The sequence below is a fragment of the Acinonyx jubatus genome, chromosome B1, assembly GCF_027475565.1.
Source record: "Acinonyx jubatus isolate Ajub_Pintada_27869175 chromosome B1, VMU_Ajub_asm_v1.0, whole genome shotgun sequence".
NCBI classification, from domain to species: Eukaryota; Metazoa; Chordata; class Mammalia; order Carnivora; family Felidae; genus Acinonyx; species Acinonyx jubatus.
The window spans coordinates 143,492,430-143,508,558 of NC_069382.1; the positions used below are offsets into that span (position 1 = coordinate 143,492,430).

Below are 16,129 nucleotides of genomic sequence, written 5' to 3' on the forward strand. Positions count from 1 at the left end.
TTTTAAAAACCACCTTTAAATAAGTTATTTCCTGTTAAGTTCTTGTCTCTAAGTTTAGGCAGTGAATCTATTGCTATTCTAAATTTAAAACTGTCTTCATATTTATAGAGTAGCTGGGGCATTGGTAAAATAGTATGTAGAGCATAAAACACAGAAACTGTCTTTCCTTCTGCTAACTCCAAAGAATATCCAATCAAGGTTATGAGAACCACATAGGCAATAGTCCTCATACCCAAAATCTTTTAGGTCAATTCATGTCTGATTATATTTTCAATTCTTGCCATGCCAAAATGTCCCATTTGATGAAAACATAGCTGCATACTTGAGGTAAGCAGAATTTGTAAAATGACATTCCAAAGATGTCCTGCTCTAATCCCTGGAATCTGTGCCTAGAAATTTTCACCCCATGACTATATTATCTATGTGGCATAATTGATGTTAAGATAGGAAGAGTGTCTTTCTGGACCTAATATAATCACATGAAGCCTTAAAAGCAGAGAGTTTTCTCCAGCTGATAGCAGAAGGAAAAGCCAGGGGAATTTGATGTATGACAGGTATGTATTCAAGGACCCATTGCTGGTTTGAAGATGAAAGAAACTACATAAGAAGGAATGTGAGTGGCCCCTAGGAAGAGTGAGTGGCCCCCTATTGACAGCCACCAAGGAAAAGGGAGCCTCAGACATACAACTACAAAAGCCTGGCTTCTACCAGTGACCTGAATTAACTTTGCTATGGCCTGAATTATGTCCCCCAAAAGTATAGGCTGAAGTCCTATTTCCTACAGTCAGAATGTGACTGTATTTAGAGATAGGGTCTTTAAAAAGGTAATTAAAATGAGATCATTGTGGGGGGGGTCCCAATCCAATATGGTGCTCTTATAAGAGGAAATTAGGACACCGACATGCACACCGGAAAGACCAAACGAAGACAGTAGAAGATGGCCATCTGTAAGCCACGCCTGACAGCACTGTGATGTTGGACTTCTAGCTTCCAGAACAGTGAGAAAATAAATTTCTGTTTAAGCCACTTAGTCTGTGAAACTTTGTTATTGCAGCTCTACTAAACTTGGAAATGGATTTTCTCCCACCGTGCTTTTAATCTTGGGAGACCATGAACAGAGAACCTAGAGGAGACCATCTGGACTTCTGGCCTATAGAAGTGTGAGATAATAAACAGATATTTTAAGTCACTCAATTTGTGGTACTTGTTATGCAGCAATATAAAACTAATACAATATCCTAAATTATTAATTCATGAATGTGCCATTTAAATATTTTAGAATTGTACTTTAAGATTTTTAAATCTTGAAAATGTCAATGAAATACTTTATTTACTTCAGGTAGAAACTTAGCTCATTTTAGGCTTGTTCAAATTCAAAAACATGTTGACATTTTTCTCTATGGTGAGAACAAAGGGAATACTCTTAGCAGTCTTCATTGTTGTAAACCAAGCTTATGCTCAGGCTTCTAATGGAAGGTGGTGACACTAAGCCTGAATCTAAGTTGAATTGAAGTAAGTGAGGATTTGAGGCAGAAAGAGGCAGTGGCTACAGTTGGTAGAGATTGGTCCTAGATGATTGCTAAATTAATGTTTAACTCTCTCTGTTATTCAGCATATTTTAATTCTTCTCAAAATCATTACTTTTACATATGTAATTTAGAAAATCACAGATTACTGGATAGATTAAAAATGCATCCTGGGGTTTCTTTCCCAGGGCCCACAAATCAGGATCCCAGGACTGGTTCAGCAGGCATTGCATGAGGTGTATCACCTATGACCTGTAGCTTTTCAAGCATTTCCTTCTATAATATATTACAGCTATGAGGATTAAATTGGCCCCTCCTAAGTGGTTGACTGACAATACCAAGTTAAAGATAAATTTTTAGTTTCAGAGATGAAAACCAATGATCAAGGAGCACTTTTATTTTCTGGTATAAATCACTACTACAGAGGAGATAGATGAGGTCAAAGACAAAATTTGCAGGACTCTGGGGACTATTTGAGTTTTTGTCACATCTGCAATTTCCTCTGAATAATTTGGGAGTCTGAGTAGACAAGTCATAGACATTTATCAAAATAACATGTATGTCTCATTTTTCCTAGAAAATGACTTATTTTTTGGTTTATATTTGGGAGTACTGATTTTTTCACTTCCTGATCATTGTTCACTTACTCGTAAAGTTGACAAATTTCTGTTAACTATTCCCATGTTTATCTACTTTGTGGATTATTATGCATAATTGCTCATTTTTCATACTCTGCATTTGAGGACTTTCCTAATAAGCTTTTCTCACCAGATTTCAGGCAAGAATAAAAAAAAGTGAGAGTAAAAAATATAACTATTATGAGGATTAATGACAACTCTAGGAGAGGTTTGGGATAGCAGAGTGATGATATTGGTTTACTTTTGTTCACTGATGTTTTATTATCACCTAACATAGCACATACAAAGCAAATGGTATTTATCGCACAAATTGATGGGAATCTGGGCTAATTTGGGGCTTTATTTTCATTATTGAGCTTGAATACTTTCTCAGATATATATCGGCTTATATGTATGTTTTCTTTTTTTGTGAATTTTCTATTAACATCTTTTGTCCTGTTACTGATTAATGTTTTTAGTATTAACCTGTCAAACATAGCAAGGCACAGTTAAGATGATGGAGAAGTAGGAAGAGCAGGATTTCCCTCGTCCCTCAAACACAGCTGTATTGAGGTCAGATCACTTGGAACGCCCAGGAAATCAATCTGTGGAGTGGCAGAAGGATCCCCACAGTTGAAGGGAGATAGGTTGGCAGGATCGAGGTGTGGAGGAGGTAAAATGGTGTAGGCACAAAGAGGAAGGAACCCCTTCTGTGGAGAGACAAAAGGGAGAGAAAGACAGGCTGTGAAAGTGCAGTATCCAGTCAGCACAAGAGGAAAACCTCTCTGGACCATGGACTGGGGAATGAGAAATACAGACAGTGCCAGTATCTATTCTGCAAACAGTATTAGGAGCTGAAACTCAAAGGTATCAAAAGTGCGCAACTTTCTCTGGAGTGAAGCCAGAGCCAGTGTGCATTCCTGGGGAGGAAGGAGCCTGCCGGGGGCTTGGTAGCCTGAGATGTCAGGGGCCCACTGGAGAAAGCAGTCCCCTTCCTCCAGTACTGTGGAAGGAGGGTTTATTGCCCCTCCTCCCCGCCCCAGGATAAAAGACCCTACAGGCGCCAGCCAAAGGCCTTTTATCAGCAGAGTAGAGTGACACTACCCCAGAACACAATCCACACAGTGCAGGGCCCATTAAGACACCGGGTTCTGAATCCCAACTGAGCGCCTAGGAGGCACAGGAGACTGTGGAGCAGCACAGAGTGATCACCTGCCTTCCTCTGTGAGGGCTGCCTGAACAGCATGGTTTGAGATAGCCAGTCTGGGGAGGAGAGATTGGGGTGTCACCATTTTTCTCCCCAACAGCAACAGACGTTAGCAGCACAGCTGCCCCAATGGCGGCGAGACCTGCTTACACCAAACCCCGCCCCTCCATGCCTGGCAACTGCTTATCTACTGGAGCAGGACTGACGCTGACAGAACCAGGCAAGCAAACGGCCTCTCCCCACCAGACCAGCACAGCCACTGGTCCCAGAACACCAATAGACAACTGGTTGGTTTTGTTTGTTTGTTTGTTTCTTCCTTTTTTCTTTTTTTTTTCTTTCTACCCTCTTCTTTTTTTTCTTTTGGAATCAGGCAGGCTCATAGTTTTTGATCTGTTTTTCATATATATATATATATATATATATATGAAAATATATATATATATATTTTGTATTTTGTACAAATATATATATATATATATATATATATTTGATCAGGCATTTTTATTCTCTTCTTTTTCCACCTTTTCTCTTTCTTCATCTTCTTTATTTTTCACTCTCTTTCTCTGGATTTAGCCTTATAGTTTTTTGACTGTCTGGTCTTATTTTCTCCTCTTTTATTTTTCTCTTTTTATGGGATCCAACTCCACCCCCCCACCCCCTGCTTTTCCTTATTTGTTCCAGGGTTATTTCAAGAAACAAATCAAAGCACACCTGGTTGAAGGTCTAAACACTCACCACTACAAGCAAGGAGGAGCTCTGCAGAGGACTGACCAGGAGGAAAGAGCCACCAAACACAACAACAGGGTGCATACAACATACACCAAAACCACTTCTTGAAGTGCCAGGCCCTGGACAGTGTATGACCCCCTTTTAATATAATAGTCATCACAGGTGCAGGACATATAACAAGGTTTTAAAACATGCAAAAGACAGAAACTTGGCCAAAATAACAAAACGAAGGAATCTCCCCAAAAGAAGTTTAGAGAAGAAATCACAGCCAGAGAATTGCTCAAAATATACATAAATAATGTATCTGAACAAGAATTTAGAATAACAGAAGACTAATAGCTGGGCTTGAAAAAAGCATAAGAAGACAGCAGAGAAACTCTTGCAGCAGGGATCCAAGACCTAAGAACTAGTCATGATGAATTAAAAAATGTTGTAACAGAGATGTAAAAAAAAAAAAAGAAAAAAACCCACAAAAAACCAAAACTAGATACAGTGATAGCAAGGATGGAAGAAGCAGAGGAAAGAATAGGTGAAACAGAAGATAAAATTATGGAAAATAATGAAGCTGAAAATAAAAGGGAAAGGAAATTATAAGATCATGCAGGGAGAATTAGAGAACTAAGTGATTCCATGAAATGAGACAATATCCATATCATAGGAGTCCCAGACTAAGAAGAAAGTGAGAAAGGGGCAGAAGGTTTATTTGAACAAATTATAGCTTAGAACTTTCCTAATCTGGAGAAAGAAATAGGCATCCAATTCCAAGAGGCATAGAGAAATCCCTTTCATCAACAAAACCAGGTCAACACCATGACATATGATAATGAAACTGGCAAAATACAAGGATAAAGAGAAAATTCTGAAAGCAGCTAGGGACAAATGGGCCTTAACCTACAAGGGTAGACACATAAGGGTAGTAGCAGACCTGTCCACTGAAATTTGGCAGGCCAGAAGGGAGTAGCAGGAAATATTCAATGTGCTGAATAGGAAAAATACGTGGCCAAGAATCCTTTATCCAGCAAGGCTGTCATTCAGAATGGAAGGAGAGATAAAGGCTTTCCCAGACAGACAAAAACTGAAGGAGTTCATGACCACTAAATCAGCCTTACCAGAGATCCTAAGGGGGACTCTGTGAGTGGAAAGCAGCAAAGACTACAAAGGACCAGTAACATCACCACAAAAATGAAACCTAAAGATAACACAATGGCACTAAATTCATACCTTTCAGTAACCACTCTGAATGTAAATGGACTAAATGCCTCAATCAAAAGATATAGGGTATCAGAATGGATAAAAAACAAGATCCGTCTATATGTTGCCTATAAGAGGCTCATTTTAGACAGGAGGACACCTGCAGATTCAAAGTGAGGGGATGGAGACCTATCAATCATGCTAATGGATGTCAAAAAAAAAGCCAGAGTAGCCATACTTATATCAGACAAATGAAATTTTAAAACAAAGATTATAATAAGAGATGAAGAAAGGCATTATGTCATCATTAAGGGTTCTATCCATCAAGAAGAGCTAGCAATTCTTAAATACAGAAAACAAAGTGAGGGTTGCTGGAGGGGAGTTGTGTGTGGGAAAGGGCTAAATGGGCAAGGGGCATTAAGGAGGACATTTGCTGGGATGAGCACTGGGTGTTATATGTAAGTGATGATATATTTAGTGATCATTAAATTCTATTTCTGAAATCATTATTACACTATATGTTAACTAACTTGGATTTAAATTTTAGAAATAAATTAATTCATTAAAAGAAAGAAATAGTAAAAAAAAAATAGATTAAATAGTCTAGGGAAAAAAAAGAGCCAACAATTATAAATATGTGTGCCCTCAACATGGATGGAAGCACCCAAATATATAAATCAATTAATGACAAACATAAGCCAACTTTTTGATAATAATACTGTAGTTGTAGTAGACTTTAATACTCTACTTACAGTAATTGACAGGTCATCTAGGCAGAAAATCATCAAGGAAACAATGGTTCTGAATGACACAGTGGATCAGATGGAATTAACAGATATATTCAGAATTTTTCATCCTAAAACAGCAGAATACACATTATTCTTGAGTGCACATGGAACATTCTACAAAATACATCACATACTGGGTCACAAAACAGCCCTCAACAAGTACAAAAAGATTGAGATCATACCATGTGTATTTTCAGATCACAACACCATGAAACTTGAAATCCATCACAAGAAAAAATTTGGAAAGCCCCCAAATATGTGGAGGTTAAAGAACATTCTACTAAAGAGTGAACGGGTTAGCCAGAAAATTAAAGAAATTTAAAAATACATGGAAACAAATGAAATGACAGTCCTAATCCTTTGGGATGCAGCAAAGGCAGTCCTAATTGGAGAATACCTTGCAATTCAGGCCTATTTCAAGAATCAAGAAAGGTCCCAACACACAGCCTAATCTTACATCTAAAGGAGCTAGAAAAGGAGCAGCAAATAAAGCCCAAAGCAAGCAGAAGGGAAATAATAAGATTAGAGCAGACATGAACAATACAGATCCAAAAAACCAGTAGAACAGATTAAAAGCTCATTTTTTATAAGAATAAACAAAATTGATAACCCCTAGCCAGACTTCTCAAAAAGAAAAGAGAGAGGACCCAAACAGATAAAATCATGGGTGAAAGAGGAGAGATTACAACCAACACCACAGAAACAGAAACAACTATTAGAGAATACTATGAAAACTACTGGAACAATCTGGGAGAAATAGACAAATTCCTAGACACTCACATACTACCAAAACTCAAATGGGAAGAAATAGAAACTTGGAACAGACCATAACCAGTAAAGAAATTGAATCAGTTATCAAAAATCTCCCAACAAATAAGAATCCTGGGCCAGATCACTTCCCAGGGGAATTCTCTTAGGCATTTAAAGTAGTTAATACCTATTCTTCTCAAACTGTTCCAAAAAATAGAGACAGAAAGAAAGCTTCCAAACTAATTCCATGAAGCCAGAATTACTTGATTTTAAAACCAAACCAAGACCCCACTAAAAGGGAGAATTACAGGCCAATATCCCTGATGAAACTGGATGCAAAAATTCTCAACAAGATACTTAGCATATTGAATTCAATAGTACATTAAAAGAATTATTCAACATGATCAAGTGGGATTCATTCTTGGGTTGCATCCTGGTTCAATATTTGCAAATCAAACAACATGATACACCACAGTAATAGAAGAAAGGATGAGAACCATATGATTCTGTCAATAGATGAAAAAAAACCCATTTGCCTAAATACAGCATCTTTCTTGATAAAAACCCTCAAGAAAGTCAGAATAGAAAGAACATACCTTAGCATCATAAAAGGAATACATGAAAGGCCCACAGCTAATTTCATCCTCAGTGGGGAAGGGAAAAAGGGGAGCTTTCCCCCTGAGATCAGGAACACAACAGGGATGTCCACCCTCACCACTGTTGTTCTGAACATAGTGTTAGAAGTCCTAGCCACAGCATTCAGACAACAAAATGAAATAAAAGGCATCCAAATTGGCAAAGAAGAAGTCAAACTTTCACTCTTCACAGAATACATAATACTCTACATGGAAAATCCGAAAGACTACAACCTGTAAAACACACAGGCGCACGCGCGTGCACACACACACACACACACACACACATAAAATAGTAAAATTCTACCACAAATGTTGCAAATATTAAGCTTAGTTTATGTTATTATTTTTTAAATTATAGAACTCTTTTACTCATGTAAAAATTTTTGCTTTATATCCGAGAAAGATTTTCCCTAATCAGAGATCAGATATTCACCCAATATTTTTCTCATTTTAAATATATTATTTTTTTATTTTTTTATGCATTTATTTATTTTTGATAGAGAAAGAGTGAGCAGGGGAGGGGCAGAGAGAGAGAGAGGGAGACACAGAATCTGAAGCAGGTTCCAGGCTCTGAGCTGTCAGCACAGAGCCCGACGCGGGGCTTGAACTCAGAAACCGTGAGATCATGACCTGAGCCGAAGTCGGACGCTTAACTGACTGAGCCACCCAGGCGCCCCTTAAATATATTATTTTTTAAACAGTTAATCCATTCATCTATTTTGGCATTTGGTACATGCTTTGACATTAGGATCTAAATTGATTCTCTTTTGGCCAATCAGCTAATGTATTTAGTTGCAGGAAATTCACTCTGAGTGTTTAAGCAGAAAAGGAATTTATTAACGGACATTGGACAAATCACAGAGTTACCAAGAGATTCAGAGAACCAGTGTGGAACCTATGCAGATAGCATAGTCCAACACTATGCTTCATACTGTTCTTTCTGAGTGCTAATTGCTACTCTGACTGAAACACCTGTTTCTTTGGTGTAACTGGTCCTCCATTCAAAATCTAGGACAAGTATGTTTATTATCTACTAGAGTCTGGGCATAGGTCATACCTTAGCTGGGGAAATTAGTAAACATCTACATTTTCACTCACAATAACAGGAGGCAGTTTTTTCCTGTCTCCAACTCTCATATGGTGGAAAGATGCAGGTGCTCAAAGTATATACAGTTGACTTTTGAACAGCATGGGTTTAACTGTGTGGATCCACTTATACACAGATTTTTTTCAATATAGAACAGTAATGTACATGTTATTTTCCTTATGTTTTTCTTAATATTTTCTTTAGCTTTATTGTAAGAATATGGTATATAATACATGTAACAAAATATGTGTTAATCAACTGTTTATACTATTAGTAATGCTTCCAGTCAACAGTAGGCTATTAGTAGTTGAGTTTTAGGGGAGCCTGAAGTTACACATGGATTTTTGACTGCACATGGGTTGGCATCCCTAACCCCTGCATTGTTAAAGAGTCAACTGTAGTTTTCTTTCTTGAGACTAAAGACAACTACACCATGAAATACATTAACCATATTTATAATACACTTTTGTTTTTGTTTGTGGGGAATATTGGGTTGTAGGGAATGGGACCATGGGTATGAATATATACTACCCCTGGTGAAGAGTTCAAAATAGGATCTTTGTGTTATAACTGCTGGCTTTTAATTTTATATTTGTCATATACTAGCTGTGTGATCTTAACCAAATTAACATCTCTATTAGACTTAGTTCACCTGTTAACTGGAGATCTCAATACCCACTATGTTGTGATGATTATAACTGAAATGAGGGTGAAGTGCATCATAGCACAGTGCTTGGCACAGAATATGCACTTAATAAATGTTATCATTTATAAGTTACAATCATTATGGGTTCTGTTTCTTTCTGCTGCAGCTGGACTACTGTTTTTGCTCATCTACTTTGGCCTATTAAATATCAATGAGAGATGCAGTTCTTATTGTGAGAAGCTGGTGACAATTGCAATAGATATCAGATTCAAAAATCACTTCTCTCATAATGTTTTAAGGTCTCTGTAGCTTCTTCATACCACCATGGGGCCATACTTTGGGGGGTATAAGATATATAGGAATATAAGATGTATCTCAATTCTATACGACATTTTTAATTATGAAATGTTCAAATATACACAAAATTAGAAAAACTAGTTCATTGAATCACTCTCTAATTTTCACCCAGATTTTAATAACTACCCAAATTTTGCTGTATTTGTTTTATCTAAGTTAAATTAATATATGACATTTGATTGGAAGTTAGCTCTAGAAGTTTTCATAGATACATGTTTAACTTTTTGATAAGGATATTTCAGAAGTGGAACTGAAGGCTTCATGTTGCATCATGGCAGAAAGCATACATCTGGTTATCCCACTTTTATAATGCTCAGATTGATCATTGATTTCAAGTGGTGACAGTCTGATGCCTCCATTATAATTCTTATGAACACTTTTATCTAATTATTTAATTCACTGATGACTTTTTCCTGGCTTAGGTATTACTTAAGAGGTACAAAATGGTGATTTTTCTAATTCTGTGTTTTCTTGCACGTTTAATAGTTGAAATTTCTTATCGTTTACAGCTACTTGGCTACTCTAATATACAGAAAAGCCAGAAAAAAGGCAAAATAACTGTTCTGCATTTTAGTTAATAACTAACATTCAGATATTCAGAATAAGGAGTTGGTATCCTACTTGCTTTCAATGGTGTCCAGTAGGCTTTGTTTGTTGTCTGTTTATTGTTTTTTTTTTTCTTTTTTCTTTTTTTGGTAGGATATAGAGAGGAATTTATTTGCAAGGCAAATAACAAATCACTCAATAAACTTTTATATATATATATATATATATATATATATATATATATATATACACATATATTTCATTCTTTTGGTGGCTGAGTAATAAAATATTCCATTGTGTATATATACATATCTTCTTTATCCATTCATCAATCAATGAATATTTGGGCTTTCTCCATAGTTTGGCTGTTGTTGATAATGCTGCTATAAACATCAGGATGCATGCACCCCCTTTGAATCTGTATTTTTTTTATCCCTTGGGTAAATACCTAGTATTGCAATTGCTGGATCATAGGGTAGTTCTATTTTTTAACTTTTTGAGGAGCCGCCATGTTGTTTTCCACAGTGGCTTCCTCGGTTTGCATTCCCACCAACAGGGCAAGAGGGTTTCCCTCTCTCCACATCCTCACCAACACCTGTTGTTTCTTGTGTTGTTAATTTTAACTCTTCTGGCAGGTGTGAGGTGATATCTCATCACGGTTTTGATTTGCATTTCTTTGATGATTAGTGATATTGCATACATTTTTATATACCTGTTGGTCATTTATATGTTTGCTTTGGAAAAATATCTATTCAGATCCTCTGTGTATTTTTAAATTGGATTGTTTGTTTCTTTGCTGTTGAGTTGTATGAGTTTTTTTAAGAATACATTTGGATATTAACCCCTTATCAGATATATGATTTGCAAGTTTTCTCACATTATATAAGTTGCCTTTTCATTTTGTTGATTGTGTCCTTTGCTGTGCAGAAGCTTTTTAGTTTGTTGTACTCCCACTTCGTTTTTGCTTTTATTGCCTTTCCTTTTGGTATTAAATCCAAAAAAAATCATCATCAAGATCAATGTTGAGGAGGTCACTGCCTATGTTTTTTTCTAGGTAGTAGTTTTATGGTTTTAGGACTTTTTATATTTACATCTTTAATCCATTTTGAGTTAATTTTTGTGTATGGTGTAAGAAAGTGGTGCAGTTTCACTCTTTGCATGTGGCTGTGCAGTTTTCCCAACTCTACTGAAATGAAGAAGAGACTGTCCTTTCCCCATTATCTACTTGTGGCTCCTTTGTCATAAACTAATTGACCATATGGGTGTATTTCTGGTCTCTTCTATCTTATTCTGTTAACTTACGCATCTGTTTTTATGCCAATACCATACTGTTTTGATTACTATAGCTTTGTAATATAGTTTGAAATTAGGAAGTATGATGCCTCTAGCTTTGTTCTTCTTTCTCAAGATTACTTAGCTATTCAGATCTTTTGTGATTCTGTACAAATTGTAGGATTGCTTGTTCTTTTTTTAATTATTTTTGGGGGGAGAAGGAGTGGATTTCTCTCTTTCTTATTAGTTTGTATATAGTTCATGGATTTTCGCCAATAGCCTTCAAAGTTTTTGCAATGCTCACATTGTTCCAGTTGGTTAATGGGAGCTGCTCCATATTGGCTCCTGGGTTCTTTGGATATGGCCTGTTGGAAATGAATTACATTGCACATGGTACAGTATACCAGAGTCCAGTAGTAAGTCATAAGTTCTGAGTGTGCAGTAATTTTAGATAAATTGTACAAAAATACAGAATCACACAGTTCAAAAGAAATGTATTTGTAGTGACACATAACAGCCAATAAAATAGAAAGGATTTACTGATAAATTGAGTCCGATGAATGGACACATGGTACACATTCTAGCACTTTATCTCAATGAATTTGGTGACTAAAAAGCAATCCACAAGATACAATAAACGTTTAAAAGTCTACATAGATTATGCAGGCAATGAAATATCTCAGTAAATTTGACGCACATTAAAGAGCAAAATAAAGTACATTTACACGAATTCTTATACAATTAGCAAAAGTATGTGAAAACAAATTATTTTTTGAAATAACTGGTACAAAATATAAAGCAAAAAATAATTTTGAACGAATTCCTGTGCCATTGTCTTCCATACACTTAGCACAAATATTCTAATATATATCAGGATATTTTGTGGAGTACCTGGGTAGCTGAGTCTGTTAAGCAACTGATTCTTGCTACCCAATCAGGTTGTGATCTCACAGTTGTGACACAAAGCCCTGTGTGGGCCTCCACACTGAGTGTGGAACCTGCTTGGGCTTCTCTCTCTCTCTCTCTCTCTCTCTCTGCCCCTCTCCTGCTTGCTCTGTCTCTCAAAATAAATAAATAAATATTAAAAAAAGAGAATGTTTCATTCGATATTCATATGGAGCCAAAAGAGGAAAAATGTAAGAATTCTAATGGAAATTTGTGTTCAATGAAGATAATACTATGTAACAAAAATGGAAACACAGGATTTTAATTATACTCAAAACCTAGAATACAATAATCTTCAAAACCGTATATAGTTTCAATCACAAACTTGATAATCCATCATCTCTGTAGAAATTCTCTCATCACTATCAGCAAACTACTGTTTTGTAAGTACTGTCACTGTGTCCGTTTGAAAAATCTATACCAAAGGGCGCCTGGGTGGCTCAGTCAGTTGAGAGTCCGACTTCAGCTCAGGTCATGATCTCATGATTCCTGAGTTCAAGCCCCACATCGGGCTCTGTGTTGACAGCACAGAGCCTGGAGCCTGCTTCCGATTTTGAGTCTCCCTCGCTGTCTGCCCCTACCCCGATTGCACTCTATCTCTTCCTCTCTCTCTTAAAAATAAATAAACATTAAAAAAAATTTAGAAATATCTATACCAATTAACTTGAACCTAATTTTATAGTAATATCTCATTACTTTGGAGAGCTGGATTATAGGGATAATAAATAATAAATCTAAATATAGGGGAATAAACCCAAATCTAGTTCTGATGAGTTGTTTGGTTTATGGCTTGCTATTTTTTGTGAAAACAGCAATACAAACTTACAGTAAAGAATGTGAATTTCTTTCTTTGCTTTGATGTTTCTCATTGCTCTCTTCCCCTTTTAGAGGTAACATGATCACTACTGTGACTTTGGACTTAGTGGGTAGGTAGTCTTTGATGACCATCTCAGACCTATCAGCTATGTACGTCCTTTTAACCACAATATAAGCTTTTCACAGGCAGGCAAATTTAAAGTTTTTGTAGTTGTTGAAAATACTGTCTGTATGCTAGAAGACAGAATTGTTTTCTTCAGAGTGTCTAGATGTAGATGTTGTCAGGGGTAGTCATATATTCCCTAGTGTCATACAAATTAGCCCTGTAACGTAGTGAGTTAAAAAGTCAGTGTTCCTCAAAACAGTATACAAAACACTCTCTTTAAACTTATAAGAAGATTTAAAAAATATACAATCAGGTCACAGATCAGACCTTTAGCTTTAAACAATTTCTGATACTTCAGTGAAGTCCTTCCCATTTGGTTTAAGATGGTATGTTAGTAAGGGTTCTTCAGAGAAACAGAACCAATAGGATACAGGTATAAAGAGGTTTATTATGGAGAATCAGCTCACAGGATTATGGAGGCTATGAAGTCCCATGATCTGCTGGAACCCCAGGAAACTGGCAGTGTAGTTCTAGTCTGGGTCTGAAGGTTTAAGACCCAGAAGTGCTATAGGTGTAAGTTTCAGTGAGGGTAGGAGAAGATGGACATCCCAGCTCAGTCAGACTAAGACACCAAATTCTCCTTTTCTTGTCTTTCTTGTTTTATTCAGGCCCTCAGTTGATTGTGTGATTCCCCACCCATCCTGGAGATGGCAATCTGCTTTACTCAGTCTACCATTTCAAATGCTGATCTCATTTAGAAACACCCTCATAGACATACCCCAAAATATGTTTAACCAAATATTTGGGTACTCTGTGACCCAGCCAGTTTGACATATAAAATTAATCACCACAACTAGTTTGATTAAGGTAATGATAGTAAGATGTATATGTACTCCCTCTGTAATTTTTTATGTCTAGACCATCCTGAGGATTTTTAAGCTCTGGGATATTTGCTAACAAATCCTGAAACTGGAACACGACCTACGTGCTCAGGACTTACTCATTCTCTGTGTTATTTCTGCAAACATGGTATTGTAGGGAAATCCAGTGACTCATCAACTTCGATGCAAATGGATTGTTCTCAAATTTCCACTCTATAAAGTGGGAGTAATTTTTGTGAATATACGTTCATATACATTCTTTTTTTTTTAATGTCTATTTTTTTTATTTTGAGAGAGAGAGTGCCCAAGTGGAGGGACAGAGAGAGGGAGAGAGAGAATCTCAAGCAGGCTTGATGGTCAGTGCAGAGCCCGATGTGGGGCTCGATCTCAAGACTGCAAGATCATGTCCTGAGCAGATACAAAGAGTCAGTGCTTACCTGACTGAGACACCCAGGAGTCCCATTTGCATTCTTTTGGAAATGAAAGGATATCATGCAAAAATTGATGACTTCTGAGTAGAAAAACTTGCAAACAAATTTGAATTGTGTAAATAAAACCAAAAGTGAATTTTCATTCTGAGTAGTACATTCCCAAAATAAGGTTGACATTGTTTGCTGTAGCGTAGTGGACTTTGACGTAGCAACATATAAGTCATCCTTTGCCTTGAATTGATGGTGAATATTAGTGTTTTTTTATAAGTGAAAATTTCTGAAAGTCCTGACTCATAGATGTATATAAAAGCAAAGAGAATGAAAGCTCCTAAACTTTGCTTTACTTGGTTAGAGTAAGCTGCTGTTGGAACATAAGAATAAGGCAGCTCAGGTTGAATTTGGTCACTTCATTTACTTAGTTCTCAAGGCAATGGCGTTGTCTTTGATAACATATGCACTGCTAATGCCCTGTCAGCAAGCAATGAATTACTGATAAGGGATTACCATATCAGTATTAAAGTCCAAGAAACTGAAGAAATCCTCAGAGAAGTTCTTGGGGTGGGGGGGGGGGGTTCCAACTCTGCCTGCTGAGAACTTGGCAATGATTTGTCAGTCTCAGCTTCATCCTGTGAAGCACTTTCCTTGGCATCTTGGTCAAAAATTACTCATGATTTTTCAGCAAGCATGGCCCTGGGTGAGAAGATTTACCTCATGCACATGGCCAAAATACTTGCCAAGGAAGCCAGGCAATGAATGAGTATCTCTCTTTCAAATTGTTCTGAGTGGGGTTTTATTTTTCTCTTTTACACTGGACTTTAATCTTGTCCATTGACTTGTCCCCTGGAATGCCAATGAATGTACACTTAAAAAAATATATAATCTTATTCTACTTTTTGGCAAAATTTCTTTTTTTTTTTTTGAGTATCAGTCATCTTTTATTGGACATTAATTCTGAATTAGGCTATGAAAGGATTCAAAGGTCATGGTCAGGAATGCCAAATTTGCCTCCACACTGGGCCCTCATCAGTGGTACTTGCGTAGCCGCTCATGTTTGAGTTCCTTGTAACACCGACAATAGTTGAAAAGCACATAAGCTGCCAGTACCATAGAAATCCCAGCAACGTTCCCTTTCTTCACATTGACATACTTGTTGTAATATGGGTAGTAACCTCTTTGAAATGCGCCAGCAATGCCTCTAGGGGTGAAATCTCGCATCAGTATCCAGCCTGGCAGCTCTCCTAGCTTCATATCCATGAGCTTCTTCTCTTTCACTGGTACGGGCGACGCCATCTTGGAGTCCTGGGTGTCCCTTGACCAAATTTCTTAAAAAAGTCATGCTTCAGGGATCTGGCTCTAATGAAGTTGACAGCTTTTACAGTGGCAGAAAGGACCTCTTTCAATGTTATTGGCCAAGTCTGTGATACCAGAGCAAGCTAATCTGTATAGCAATGCATTCCAGTGTCATGGATTGCTCTTCTCTTTACCAAACAACAAAACTAGATACATTTCCAAGCATCACAGGTGCTCCATTTTGCACAAAATTCCCAAATTTTCTTCCAGTTTAAGTGTTCCTTGGCAAAAAAAAAAATTATGTTG

The 16,129-nt window shown here is 37.0% G+C and overlaps 1 protein-coding gene across 1 annotated transcript; it reads right to left on the reverse strand.

Annotated features, from left to right (window-relative positions):
* Nucleotides 1–15,435: 15,435 nt before the first annotated feature.
* On the reverse strand, nt 15,436–15,843 carry LOC106982189 (ATP synthase subunit f, mitochondrial-like). The gene has a single exon (XM_053216156.1). The coding sequence runs from the start codon at nt 15,821–15,823 to the stop codon at nt 15,557–15,559; it is 267 nt and encodes an 88-aa protein (XP_053072131.1). The 5' UTR covers nt 15,824–15,843; the 3' UTR covers nt 15,436–15,556.
* Nucleotides 15,844–16,129: the final 286 nt, after the last annotated feature.

Excerpts from the sequence above, each read along its gene's own strand:
- LOC106982189 (XM_053216156.1), bottom strand. The coding sequence starts at position 15,823 with ATGGCGTCGCCCGTACCAGTGAAAGAGAAGAAGCTCATGGATATGAAG.